This window comes from Pelophylax lessonae (assembly GCF_965119305.1).
Source record: "Pelophylax lessonae genome assembly, chromosome: 4".
In the NCBI taxonomy this organism is placed as follows: Eukaryota; Metazoa; Chordata; class Amphibia; order Anura; family Ranidae; genus Pelophylax; species Pelophylax lessonae.
The window spans coordinates 174778517-174792237 of record NC_138771.1 but is presented as its reverse complement, the minus strand read 5'-3'; the positions used below and the strand labels follow the sequence as shown (position 1 = coordinate 174792237).

The 13721-nt window shown below is 42.1% G+C and overlaps 2 protein-coding genes across 4 annotated transcripts in view; one reads left to right on the top strand and one right to left on the bottom strand.

Moving 5' to 3' along the window:
* The window catches only part of UPF2 (UPF2 regulator of nonsense mediated mRNA decay), a gene marked incomplete at its 3' end in the record, with an annotated part of 673568 nt that overhangs the window by 230113 nt on the left and 429734 nt on the right, over window positions 1–13721 (top strand). The gene's annotated exons all lie outside the window — the stretch shown is intronic.
* Window positions 1–13721, bottom strand: part of CDC123 (cell division cycle 123) — a 131287-nt gene that overhangs the window by 20439 nt on the left and 97127 nt on the right. For both annotated transcript variants that reach the window (XM_082256970.1, XM_082256971.1), the window contains exons 9-10: window positions 9561–9683; window positions 6169–6197 (exon numbers count right to left, since the gene is read on the bottom strand). In XM_082256970.1, the coding sequence (XP_082113096.1) occupies window positions 6169–6197; window positions 9561–9683 (152 nt within the window). The remainder of the gene's footprint in view (window positions 1–6168; window positions 6198–9560; window positions 9684–13721) is intronic.

Below are 13721 nucleotides of genomic sequence, written 5' to 3'. Positions count from 1 at the left end.
TCATGGAGCTCCCGCACTTGATCCTGTGAAGCGATCCTTTCCCCGGCCGGACATCTGCGATCACTCGATCCCTGCTCCGGAAGCTCTCCTGACCCGCCTGACACCTCCTATGCTCCGATCGGGAGCTGCCATGACCCATGGTAAGAAGACTGGGGAAGACAGCGCGGCCCTCCAAGATGGCGCCGGCCAAGCATCCACACAGCGCTCCGTGCGCTGGCCGGACAAGCCTAAAGATCCTGGGACTAAGCCCAAGACCCCTCGCCCTCCGGGTAAGGACAATGCTGGGGACATTCTCCTTTACCCTAAAAAGCTGTCTGAGCTCCATAATCCTGTTGAATCTGCCTCTACCTCATCGGCTGCTGTGTGTCCCCAGGCTGAACTACGGCAGGTACAGGATGCTGACTGCCCTGACATGCTGCCTGAAACTGACCCTGAGACAGAGGGGGGCATGATGGAGGACCAATTATTACTGAAAATACTGTCACTGTAACTAAGCACCCAAAAAAAAAAAAAAAAAGAAGCCCCCATCACCGTTTGCTAACATTCAGTAAATGGCAAGCCATTGTAGATCCAGCTAACATTCAGTAAATGGCAAGCCATTGTAGACCCAGAAAATGTAAGTATTCAACCAAAAAACAGTGCTATAATCCTAAAACGGCAAAAACTGTAGTTTTTGTCCAGGAGGTAAGGTATTTCCAGCGGCTTGGGGCATTATACTCTGAGTGAGTGAGTTTTAGTGCTGGATAAAACATAATTTTATCCCAATATGGGTGAAATATGTCACAGGAGCATGGTTTAAGAGTCTCTGTCACATCTTAACTTGTGTGCAGCTTTACAATTAATGTCTTTACAAGAGGGGTAGTGACCATGCCCAGAGTCAGGTCAGTGCCTGTGACTGGAGCTAGCAGTGTTGAGAGAGGCTTTAGAGAAATGATACCGATTTACAAATAAGCCACTATAGGCCTAATTGAGTTGGCCGGCTCTTTACATTTATAACCGCTTCAACTTGTCTAAAAAGGCTGTCCACAAGGTTTAGGAATATGTCTATGGGAATGTTTGACCATTCCTCCAGAAGCACATTTGTGAGGTCAGGCACTGATGTGGACGAGGAGGCCTGGCTCGCAGTCTCCACTGTAATTCATCCTAAAGGTGTTCTATCAGGTTGAGGTCAGGACTCTGTGCAGGCCAGTCAAGTTCCCCCACCCCAAAGTTGCTCATCCATGTCTTTATGGACCTTACTTTGTGCATTGGTCCAAATCATTTGGTGGAGGGGAATTATGGTGTGGGGTTGTTTTTCAGGGGTTGGGCTTGGCCCCTTGGTTCCAGTGAAGGGAATTCTTAAGGTGTCAGAATATCAAGACATTTTGGACAATTTCATGCTCCCAACTTTGTGGGAGCAGTTTTGGAATGGCCCTTCCTGTTCTAACATGATTGCGCAGCAGTGCACAAACAAGGTCCATAAAGACATGGATGAACGAGTTTGGGGTGGAGGAACTTGATTTGCCTGCACAGAGTCCTGACCTCAACCAGATAGAACACCTGTGGGATAAATTAAAGTGGAGACTGCAAGCCAGGCCTTCTCGTCCAACATTAGTGCCTGACCTCAGAAACGCGCTTCTGAAAGAACTGTCAAACATTCCCACAGACAAACCCCTAAACCTTGTGTACAGCCTTCCCAGAAGAGTTGAAGCTGTTATAGCTGCAAGGGATGGGCAAACTCAATATTGAACCCTATAGACTAAGACTGGGATGCCACTGAAGTTCATGTGCGTGTAAAGGCAGGGGGCCCAGAACTTTTGGTAATATAGTGTATGTTCTTACCTAGCATTAGCAACATTTAGGACAGGGTTCCCAAAGTGGTCAATACTGACCCCCAAGGGTCCAAAAGATCATCAAAGGGAGTTGATGAAAAGTCTGAGACTCAAAAGGAGGTGAGGACATTTCTGAGGTAAATAGATGGTCGCCAGGGGCGTGACCGGATGTGATCAAGGCAGGACGTATTTCTGTCTCTACTCCTGAATCTATCCATCTCTTTGTGCTGTGCATCCGGCTAATTGTACACTGCATTCGGTATTGGGACTGCCGACACTCTGGCAATGCCGACATCATTCTCTAAAAGCAAGGGGTTTTGGATTCTCTGCTGGGGGTCTGTCTCTCCCTCCTGGTCTTAAGAGACGTGGAGAGGGACTCCTTGGATGCTCGGATCAGGCCATGGGAGATAGAGACAGCTATATTTGCCTTTCCCTCACACAAGGCACCGGAACCAGACAGCTTCCCAGCAGACTTCTACAAAACATATGCAGAACGGGTGGCCCCTAGAATTAGTACTTTATTGGCCCATTGTCTGGAGCATTAAACTCTCCAAACTTGCATGATGGAAGCGTACATTATTCTTCTCCCTAAGCCAAGTAAGGATCCCACACATTATTGAACATGGATCTAAAAATCCTGACCAAAGTACTATCAATGCGTCTGCCCTTCGTTGGCCAACATTATTCAGACGGGCTTTATGCCAGGGAAATCCACTGAAACTAATCTAAGGAGGCTTTTCATTCACCTGCAACTTCCTGCTGGGGAATCACACACAAGTGTTATAGTATCTATAGACATCGAAAAAGCTTTTGATTCAGTAGATTGGCGATATATGCACAGGGTGCTAGAACTTATGGGATTTGGGCCCCTTCTTCAGAGATGGATTAGTTGGCTTTATAGTAATGCTCATGTGGCGATTCAGCTTGGCCTCTCCGTCTCCCCTATTCTTAGATGTAACGATATCGAAGATATCGCGATATCGTATCGTCGTGGTCGTCTCGATATCGTCGTGGTTGTGTCTCGATATCGTCGTGGTTGGGTTACAATATTAAAAGGACAGGTGTCCGTCAAAAAGCAAGATGAATAAACACAGTCCCGCGGGAACAAATCATTGTTAACTACATAGACCAGAGTTTAAGGATTTTTTTTACTGGTTTTTTTTTTTTTTTTTCTTGCAATGTAGATATTTTGATCTTTCTGATGAAAAACGTGAACATAAGCTAAATGATAGGTCAGTGTTTTTTTTAAAGGCTTTTTGACTGACTATTTTATTTAAGTTTAAGTTATGTTCCTAAATACCAGTTTTAAAAGGCTGCCTTTATTTGCCTTGCACATTTAAACCTGACTTAACTTGATCTTTGTTTGCACTTAAAGGGAATTGCCTATTGTTTGTTTACAATTGTTCTAGCTGCTTCTTAACTTGAACATTGCACAGAAGAATCAGTTATGCAACCAAATATTACTATACAGAATATTGATGTTCCTGACTACAACTTGCACTTTAAAAGCACTATGTGATCAGTGTTTTAGGTTGTCATGGATCCATAAATACAACAATAAATTGCCTGTTGACTGGCAAAAGCAGAATAAATGTCGGTATTTTTTCGCTATTATCATCACAAACACTATCATGAGCTATTTAACAATACCATGAGCTTTTCCACAATATCGCAATAAATATCGTACCGTGAGGTCAATATCGAAATTGTATCGTACCGTGAGATTTTGATATCGTTACATCCCTAGTAGGGACACTAGGCAAGGGTGCCTGCTCTCTCCCTTTCTATTCGAATTGAAAATGCAACCCCTTGCAATTGCCCTTAGATCTTTACAAGGAGTGGGGTAAATTCCAGTGGGTACCATACGGGAGTGCCTTGCACTTTACGCAGACGACTTGCTCCTATTCCCTAGAGATCATGGACAGTTCCTCTGAACAGCACTGACCATTCTAAACAAATTTGCAACATTTCCAGGTCTCAGGGTGAATTGGGATAAGTCCTCAATATTGCCACTAGACGCTAGAGCCAAAGACGAGGCTGACCTGAGTCTCCTTTTAAAGTGGGTCTCTTATATCACTTACAGTGCCTTGCAAAAGTATTCACCCCCTTGGCATTATTCGTGTTTTGTTGCCTCACAACCTGGAATTAACATGGATTGTTTGAGGATTTGCATCATTTAATTTACAAAACATGCCCATAACTTTGAAGATGATTTTTTTTTATTGTGAAGCAAACACATAGGACAAAATAACAGAAAAAGTCAATGTGCATAACTATACACCCCCCCTAAAGTAAATTCTTTGTACAGCCACCTTTTGCGGCAATCACAGCTCCAAGTCGCTTTGTATAAGTCGCTTTGAGCTTGCCACATCTTACCACTGGGATTTTAGCCCATTCCTCCTTGCAAAACTGCTCCAGCTCCTTCAAGTAGAATGGTTTGCTCTTGTGAACAGCAATCTTTAAGTCTGACCACAGATTTTCTACTGGATTGAGGTCTGGGCTTTGACTAGGCCATTCCAACACATTTACATGTTTCCCCTTAAACCACTCAAGTGTTGCTTTAGCAGTGTATTTGGGGTCATTGTCCTGCTGGAAGGTGAACCTCCATCCTAGCCTCAAATCACGCACAGAGTGGTACAGGTTTTGCTCAAGAATATCCCTGTATTTAGCACCATCCAGCTTTCCCTCAGCTCTGACCAGTTTCCCAGTCCCGGTTGCTGAAAAACATCCCCACAGCATGATACTGCCACCACCATGTTTCACTGTGGGGATGGTATTCTTTGGGTGATGTGATGTGTTGGGTTTGCGACAGACATAGCGTTTTCTTTGATGGCCGAAAAGTAAAATTTTATTCTCATCAGACCAGAGCACCTTCCTCCATACATTTTGGGAGTCTCCCACATGCCTTTTTGCAAACTCAAACGCGCCATTTTGTTTTTTGCTGAAAGCAATGGCTTTCTTCTGGCCACCCTGCCATAAAGCCCAACTCTATGGAGCGTACGGCTTATTGTCATCCTATGTACAGATACTCCAGTCTCTGCTGTGGAACCCTGCAGATCCTCCATGGTCACCTTAGGTCTCTGTACTATCTCTCTGATTAATGCCCTCCTTGCCCGATCCATGAGTTTTGGTGGGCGGCCATCTCTTGGCAGGTTTGCTGTTGTGCCATGTTCTTTCCATTTGGTTATGATAGATTTGATGGTGCTCCTGGGGATCATCAAAGATTTGGATATTTTTCTATAACCTAAACCTGACTTGTACTTAACAACATTGTCCCTTACTAGTTTGGAGAGTTCCTTGGTCTTCATGGCAGTGTTTGGTTAGTGGTGCCTCTTGCTTAGGTGTTGCAGCCTCTGGGGCCTTTCAAAAAAAAAAAAAAAAGGTGTGTATATGTAATGACATATCTAATAGTGGGCCTTCCACACACTTTCTGGTATTGTTTTTTACAGCCAGCGGTCGGCTTTCAGATAAAAGCAATTCTACCAGATAATTAGTCGCTAGACTGCTTTGTCAAGCAGTGGGAGGGGACAATCCCCCCCCCCACCGCCTTCCACGGTTTTCTGGGGCTCTCCTGTCCCACCGGGTAGCCCGAGACTGCAGCCTGGGACTCCGTCAGCTGACCGTAGAGCTGATTGGAGACCTGAATTGAAACTGCACTTCTTCAGCGCAATTTCAAAGCCTCAGAAGAACTGTGAGCCCTGGGTAACACTAATACGCCTTTGAAATCTCGCTACTTGAGCACAATTAAAAAGTCGCAGAAAATGGTGATTTGGACCTCCAATTTCACTGCGGCTTGCGACTCAGATTAACAGAAGCCAGTGCAAGTTGCAATGGAAATACATAAAAGGTATCGGTTTTAGTATTGGAGCATTTGCACGAGTACAAGTATTTGTGTAAATGCTTAGTATCGGCACAGATACTGATATCGGTGCAACGCTACTTACAAGTATATGGCAATAAAAAAGGAGATTTTTTTAGTCAAAGGAAAAGATCCATAAGCCGCACAACATGTAACAGACCCATGAGCATTAAGTGAGACAAATGACAGCCTCACCCCGGATTTCAGCCAGGCCTCGCCCCCGACATGTTTAGCTCCACCCCTTGGAACTTAATTTTTTTGTTTTGTGTGGCTTGCATTTAAATTTGTGATAATATATATTTTCCTTGTTGAATTTTCTGCCAATGATGTTGCTGTACAAAGTAGCAATATAAGTGCTATGTGCTACATTTTAAATATACAAGTACAAAAACACTAACAATAACAATAATTAATGAATATTTTTGGTATAACAAACACATTTACACAGCTGCTGAGTTTTTTTTATACATCAGGTTCAAGGAGAAATATTTCACTTACCTCACTGTCTCTGTATATGTCAAAAACAACTATAAGGACGACAAAAGAAAAGAAAAAAAAAGGTTTAAAATGTACAGTTTCCATGATACACATAGAAGTTATTTTAGAAACTCTGAATTTGCTGGGAGCATACTTAAAGTATAACTAAAGGCAAAACTTTTTTTTTTTAGTTCTGGATAGAGTGGACATTGATTACAACACCTATCATGTTTTGATTGCTGTCTGTGTCTTCATTAGGGGGATTCACCCTAATCATAATTATCATGGAAAGTAAAAGAAAATTCCAAATTTTGAGTAGCTCCCAGAAAAGTCATAGAGAGGAAATCTTTGAATGGGGGAAACTAGCTCTGGTGACCTGGGGAGCCTCAAGGGATTACAATAATTTGCAAGTATTTCCTCTCACTTCCTGTTTTGGCTTTGGGACAGGAAGTGAAGGTAAATCTCCACAATGGGACACAGATGGTGAAAAAACAAAAGAAAGATCTTTATATTTTGAAGAATAAATGGTTTAGAACAGATGAGAAAAGGTCAAAGGTTCCAGCTTGTTTAGCAAATGTCTGCTTTACAATTAGACAAAAAGGCATGCAAGATTTAGGACCAGCTGAGTTTTGGCAAATGTGGAATTAGAAATCAATAAAATAAAATCTAAACTAAACTTCTGCACACTTGGCTATTGACTTATTTGTTCCCAACATCTTAGATATCCATTTGGATACAGGAAAAATCAAAGACCCGAAACAATTTTTGCATTCATTATGTTATTGCCTTTTCAGCTTCAGTATTCACCCTTGATCTGTTTTGGCTGCTCCAGAGATATGGATCAAAAAGCCAACATTATAGATCATTAAACTGCTTCAATAAACCAAGCCTGGAACAATGATGTATTAATAAACAAGTTTCTTGCACATGTTGTACCTGTATCATTTGCCATACAAAGGGGGACGTTTATCAAAACTGGAGCATACAGAATCTGGAGCAGCTGTGCATGGTAACCAATCATCTTACATCCTAAGGTTGTTCACTTAATCTTAAAAATAAAAGACAAAAGCTGTTTGCTATGCACATCTGCTCCAGATTTTGGCTGTTCCAGTTTTAATAAATTCCTCTCAATGTTTTGCATTTCATATAATATAGTACTTAACACTTGTACAAAGAAATTTGGAACCTTTGTTATTTTTATTTTGCCCCTACAATATGTTTTCCTTCTGACTTTTATACTCTGTAAACCTCAGACATGAAAAATGAATAAAAGCCTATCCCACTCTATGGCAAGGTGTTTATTAACCTGAATTCAAAGCACAGAGTCTGGCCCCTCTCTGATTTCTTCTCTCTTGGTTATCTGCACGACTTCTGATAGCTTAAGCTGACATCTCAACCTTCCGAAAGACCCCCCCACTTCAGCACACAGCAGATGACTCATACCCTTAGCTAGTGTCACTTCTCAGCAATCAGTCTTTATGGAGCTGTGTGCTCTAGCTCTAAAGTGTGTGTAATGTCAGATCCCCGCCTTCTGCTGCTGAGATGCTGTGTAAGGTGTGTGTTTTGGAAGACTGTAGGGAAGAAAGGTGAGCAGATAAACAGGTACAACTTATGTAGATTTTGTGTATTACCTGAGGCTAGTCACTTCAATGGGCATAAGTAAGGGCTTACAATGGCTTTAATGTTTAAAAATAATTAACTAGAATTTTTGAATAGAATACATTTGTTCTGCAATAGATGGGGTAAAGTGAGGTGTGTTGATACGTGCCAAAAAGCAGACAAACGATTTCTGTACTTTACACTTATGTTGGCTAAGCACTGCTATCTTACCACTGTGTTATACAAACACTCTAAAGGAAGCTTAGCAGCTTACAGTTTTTGTACAAGGAACTCATACTCCTAACAAACCCAATGCCATCTCTTCTAAAAACAGGGGAAGGATGTTATGAAACTGGCATTTGGTGGTATTGGGACCAGTGCAATATAGGTAATTAAAGCATAAGGGCAATGTGGACAACAGTTGGGAAAATAATTTAGATACAACCATTCTTCAACATACTGCAACAAAATTGCAAAACATTCTAAAGCAGCCCATAGAGAAGTAACTTTTTTTTGGACCAGTGAGATGGGGGAATCCTCCCCACTGAACTATTTTATTCTGACAACGGGGAGACTTCCCCATTGTCAGAATATAATAATCAGTGCTGCTGACTATAGCAAGCAGCACTGATTGAGCAGGGAAAATCCCACACATGGATCAAAATTTGGATTTGAAGTTTCAAGCCATGCATGGCTGGCTTATTCCTCTAACAATTCTCCATTTCTGCTAGTGGTATGTACGCTGCAACACACAGCTCCAGGGTATCCATCGTAATACTTGCCATGACAAGTGCGCACTGGGCAGCACGGTCTTGTGAATGTGCTGACCGACGCAAAAGGCATCTGAGACATTATGGCAGCACAAGGCATCATGGCTCCCAAGTGCAGCACGATCTGAGGGTTGGCCAGGAAATTTAGAGTTAGTGTACCTTTTCTGTTTTTTTTCTTTTTTTTTGTGAAAAGGTTAACTTATTTTTTATCACATTTTGAAGTGATAGTGTAAAGCAGTGTTTCTTAACATTTATTCAGCTGTGTCAGCCTTTAAAAGTATGAAAAATCTCGAAGCATCCCAGTCTAAAATTTAAAAAACAAATGTTGCTTATCAATGGGAACTGAATTTGCATGCATTTATTGGGGGCAGCTTACTGTAAAACAGGTCAACACAGCAGAGTTCAACTTGGTAGTGATGCAAGCAAAAAGAAAAAACTGCCCACATGCTGGACTGGCACCTGGCTCAGTTTCTCAGCGAGCCACTGAGAGCCTGATCTGGCTGCTCCCACCCCCTCCACAGCCTAGCGCTCCAGTAAGCGTGGGGGGCAGAGCAGAGAGCCGTTGACTGACAGTCATCAGCTCTCTGCTCAGGGAGCTATGAGAACCAAGTGATCGGTGGTATTTGATCGCTCGATTCTCAGTGTTAGAGCCGACAGGAGACAGATGCAGCGCTGGAGCAATGCTGCATCCACCTAGGCAAGTATGATTCTTAAAAAAAAAAAGCCATACAGTACTTCTCTTAGGAAGTGAGGGCTTTTTTTACTATTTCTTCTGTTGACCACCAATGTTAGATATACAGTGACTAAAAAACAGGTAATTAGGTAAGCAACCTGGCTTTAAAAAAAAAAAACAATACTTTTATCAGTGTTGTTGAATTATTATAGATTATTTGTCTCCAAAGCTGTCCAGCTGTAGCAACTATTGACACTGTCATTTCTACATTTTCCATAGAGCTAACATTTGCACTACACCAAACTAACAAAGAGAGTTTGGATGGACAATACGTGATCAGAAATGCTAAAAGTTTTACAATAAATACTTACAGTCCTCATCAAAGAAATTGTACTGGATGTCTTTTTGAAAAAATTTCTGTATTGATCTTTGGATGTCTTCTTTTTGCTTACAGATGTGATCATAATATTGTGTATAATCTCTTTGTGATATACCTGCAAAGTTGAAATATTTCCATGAGAAGTTCATTTTAAAATGCAGTGTTTGTTAGTGTGTTCACTAGAAAACGAGGCAATGGTTGGGCTATGAATAAGGCTGAGAGCCATAGTGAACAGTTTTGACAATGTGCACAGAACATGGTGTTAAACCTAGAGTTGACCATAGTAAGCAGAGATCTCTCCAGGAACAAGAGAGGGCAGCCATTGATCTACTCAGACCACCAAAGTATGGATGTTGCATATATTTAGAGAGAATCAATCCTTATTCTCCCAAGAAACAGAAATGAGCACCCAAAGGTTCATTACTTCTGAAAACAGCTTGGTGACTGACGTCAATCATTCCCAGGGCAAAAAGGGAACGAACCTGCCACTGCACATATAGGTTCCATTTGTCACTGTTCCAGGCAGAATCTACAATACCCATTTTTCCTGGCAAGATGTCTGCCCATTCATGCCAAGCCTTAGATTATGCTAGAACAAGAAATGGCACATTCAAATCAAACAGCTTCCGGAGAAGGAATCACTCCTTTTCCAGCACAAATTTCTAAAAATTTAACAAATATACTGTAAGGACTTGTCAGGAAGTATTTATAATACATAACAATCATCTATTTCCTACACTGCACCAATTTTATAAAATGTATAAACTAAATGACTGTAATGCACATAAAAACATGTGATATAATTTTAAAGCCTTGCAAATCCCATTCCCTTAAACAACAGGTATCAGAATTTCCAGGTTTATAATGGTAATGAATGTAATCAAATCAACTCAATAATGTTTCCTTGTACAGCAAAAACTGGGTGAGGAGGTTGGTGGGAGTTCACAAACTTACCCTTTAACTATGTTGCTTTCATCTTAACTGGGATTTGCAATTTATACAAATACTCAAAAGGAGTCTGCCATTTTTCTGGTATACATCTTCATATAAAATGTATTCTGGACCAACACAGACCTTGTGCTTGGCACTTTCCACCATGACATTTTAGGCTGTGACTGAGATACGAGTTGCTTTATGGCATTTAACCACTGGAGAGCTGTTTTAAGGGTACCCACATATATTGGACAAAACCTTTAAGAAGAACTTCGGGTAAAAAAAGTTTCTCCCATGCAGTTAGGCTGTGCCAGCAGTGCATGATTTAACTGCTCATTTTTGTCTAGGGGATTTTACAGAGGAGATATACTTACCGAATCGACCAATCATTTCAGTACAAGACTGGTCCTCCACACTCCTGCCCCTCCCCCGCACAGCAGCAGTCTTGTGAATGGACTATTCCTGAAGTCATCACACCCATAGACTGGCTCTGGATGTTAGGACGGCAGGAACAGTCCACCACTAGACATGGTAGAGCGCGGTTTTCTGGAGACAAAACGAATAGTTAACACACGCTGTGTGAGCACAGCCCTACTGCTTGGGAGAAAAAAAAAATGAATGGAGTCAAGCTTTAATCTTTTATCAATACTCCGGATAAGTGGTCCAGTGCTCCATACTTCTATGAATAGCTAGCTACTCTACGTAACGATACTCTTGTCAGTTACAGATGAAGCCAGTGTGATTCAGGTTATTGAATAGCAAACAGGGGGAAAAAAATCCTGAAAAAGTAAATATATATAAGAAGAGTCAAGATTAAAATAGAACATCTTCAACCAAGCCAGTTCATACGTTCTCATTACAGTCCTATAGTTACAGACGTCACATCAAGGGTCGCACAGTCTGCTGGATTAATGTTAATGTGTATATTACAAACGCAAGAAATGACTATGGTATTAAAAAGTCCCAAGCTAAATTAGTTATATAATGGCATACTATTACTTATTGTAAACCATAAATTGTAAAAGTTTCCACTAGGAAAGTTCACATCTGAGTCATCAAGCAACTAGCACTGTGAGGATGTACTTAAGGGTTGACATGACAATGCTGGAGTAAGGTACATATACTGCTTGTCACTTAACATCAGTCTGGTTAAAAAGTTATTCATAGCACTGTCATCATATTTTTGCATTGATGCCACTGAATTTTTGAAATACTTGTCAGAGTGTCACTGAGAAATGAGTTCACACCAGCATGCTGAATAATGCAGCTGTGTCAACATAACCATTCTTTAAAAATATGCAGCATCAGTGAGGATAGCATAAGGCAGACAAAACAGAAAAAGATGCAAGATTGTTTTGTTGTGTAAATGCTATGAAAAGCTTAGGAACTTTCTCTGTTCAATGATTTTTATTGTTTTCACAAAATAGCACACTACAGTCCTGAACAAGGTATAGGCCAGTGGTATAGTATAGGTCAAAAGGTAGCAGATGCAGACAAAATAAAAGACAATTTACAAGCAACCAACCAATATATGGCTTCAGGGCCCGAGATTAATGATGACTGGTGTGCAATTAACAGATAAAAGAAAAAAGGGACTAAGTAGAGAGAGTAAGGCAAGCCATAGAGGATTCAATTTTCTTTCCTGCAACCTCAGGATCAAGGAAAGAAAAAACACTTGATTCCCCTAACACAAATCAGTGTTAATAGGGGAATCCCTCCCGCAGCATTTTTGTGTGTTCTGCTGGCAGGGAGCGTTCCTGGCCAGAAAAACACAATGATTACTGCTAGCGGCTATAGCCGCCGGCAGTAATCTCATATATAAAGTATGACAGGCTGGTTGTACTGAAGTTGATCAATGGATTAACTTCAGTACAATCAGCCTGCCCATTCATGGATCCAATCTTGGCTAGTCCCTGCTGAACTGAATAATATTCAATCAATCTATGTCCAGCTTAAAGTAGTTGTGGAACGGCAGGTAGAAGCCCTATAGAGTTCTAGCTGTATAGAGTTAATGGTAACCAAAACTGTCCACTTAAAAATGGATGAATTAGATACTGCTTACAACAATTAAGTGGTTCATACCAGGAGATTTGCTCTTGGGTAATCTGATTTTAAAATGTATTCAGAATAAGGCAGCCCATACACAGATTCAAACTGTATATGGGCAGGCTGAATGTACCAGTTTGATCGATCATCTTGGGTACAACAAGCAAGCCGGGTTTTGCCTGCGATTATCGCTAATGGCTGCTATGGCCGCTAGCAACAATCACGGTCTTCTTCCAGCGGGGGCGGCTTCCCCCTCCCCCCTGCGGCTGCCTGGAGAATACAATGGCTCAGCAGGAGGGATTCCTTCATCAACTGTCTGTGGTTGCAGGAAAGAAATTTGAAGGAAGGAAGGAAGGACGGATCCGGACAAAGTACCACTTTATCCCTGTGAACCACCATATAGGGAGAATGACAGGACAACATCACCAGTTCCGACACCCTGCGCGCAGAAGTAATAGCCACCAAAAAGGCCACCTTCTGGGACAAGGAAAGCAGGGGAATCTCCCGAATACTTTCAAAAGGAGGTTTCTAGAGAACCGACAACACCAAATTAAGGTCCCAAGGTGGCAACTGAGGTCGCACCGGAGGTGCCAAGTGTCGCACCTCCTGGATAAAGTTACGTACCAGAGAATGGGAGGCTAATGGCCTTTGGAAGATGATTGCCAAGGCCGAGACCTGACCCTTGATAGTACTTCAGGCCAATTTTTGATCAACTCCCCGTTGCAGGAAAGCCAAGATCTGAGTCCCCGAGTAAGAGCGAGGGGGAACCCCAAGGGGCTCACACCACGCAATATACGACTTCCACGTACGATGATAGATCTTCCTAGGAGTTGCTTTCTTCGCTTTAAGCAGAGTGGGAATCACTGAAGCAGACAACCCCCGGTCCTTCAGCACCTGGCTCTTAACAACCAAGCTGCCAAAGCCAGCGACTGTAAAGCAGGATGGAATATTGGCCATTGAGACAGTAAATCCTCCCTGAGAGGAAGTCTCCAAAGAGCGTCTGCAACTAGCCTGACCAGGTCGGCGTACCAAGCTCGGCGAGGCCAGTCTGGAGCCAGAAGAATGACCGGAATCCCTTCCTCCTCGATCCTGTGAAGAAGTCTTGACAGCAACTTGAGAGGAAATGCATACACCAGCTGATACTGACCCCATGGGGCCACTAGCATGTCTGCGG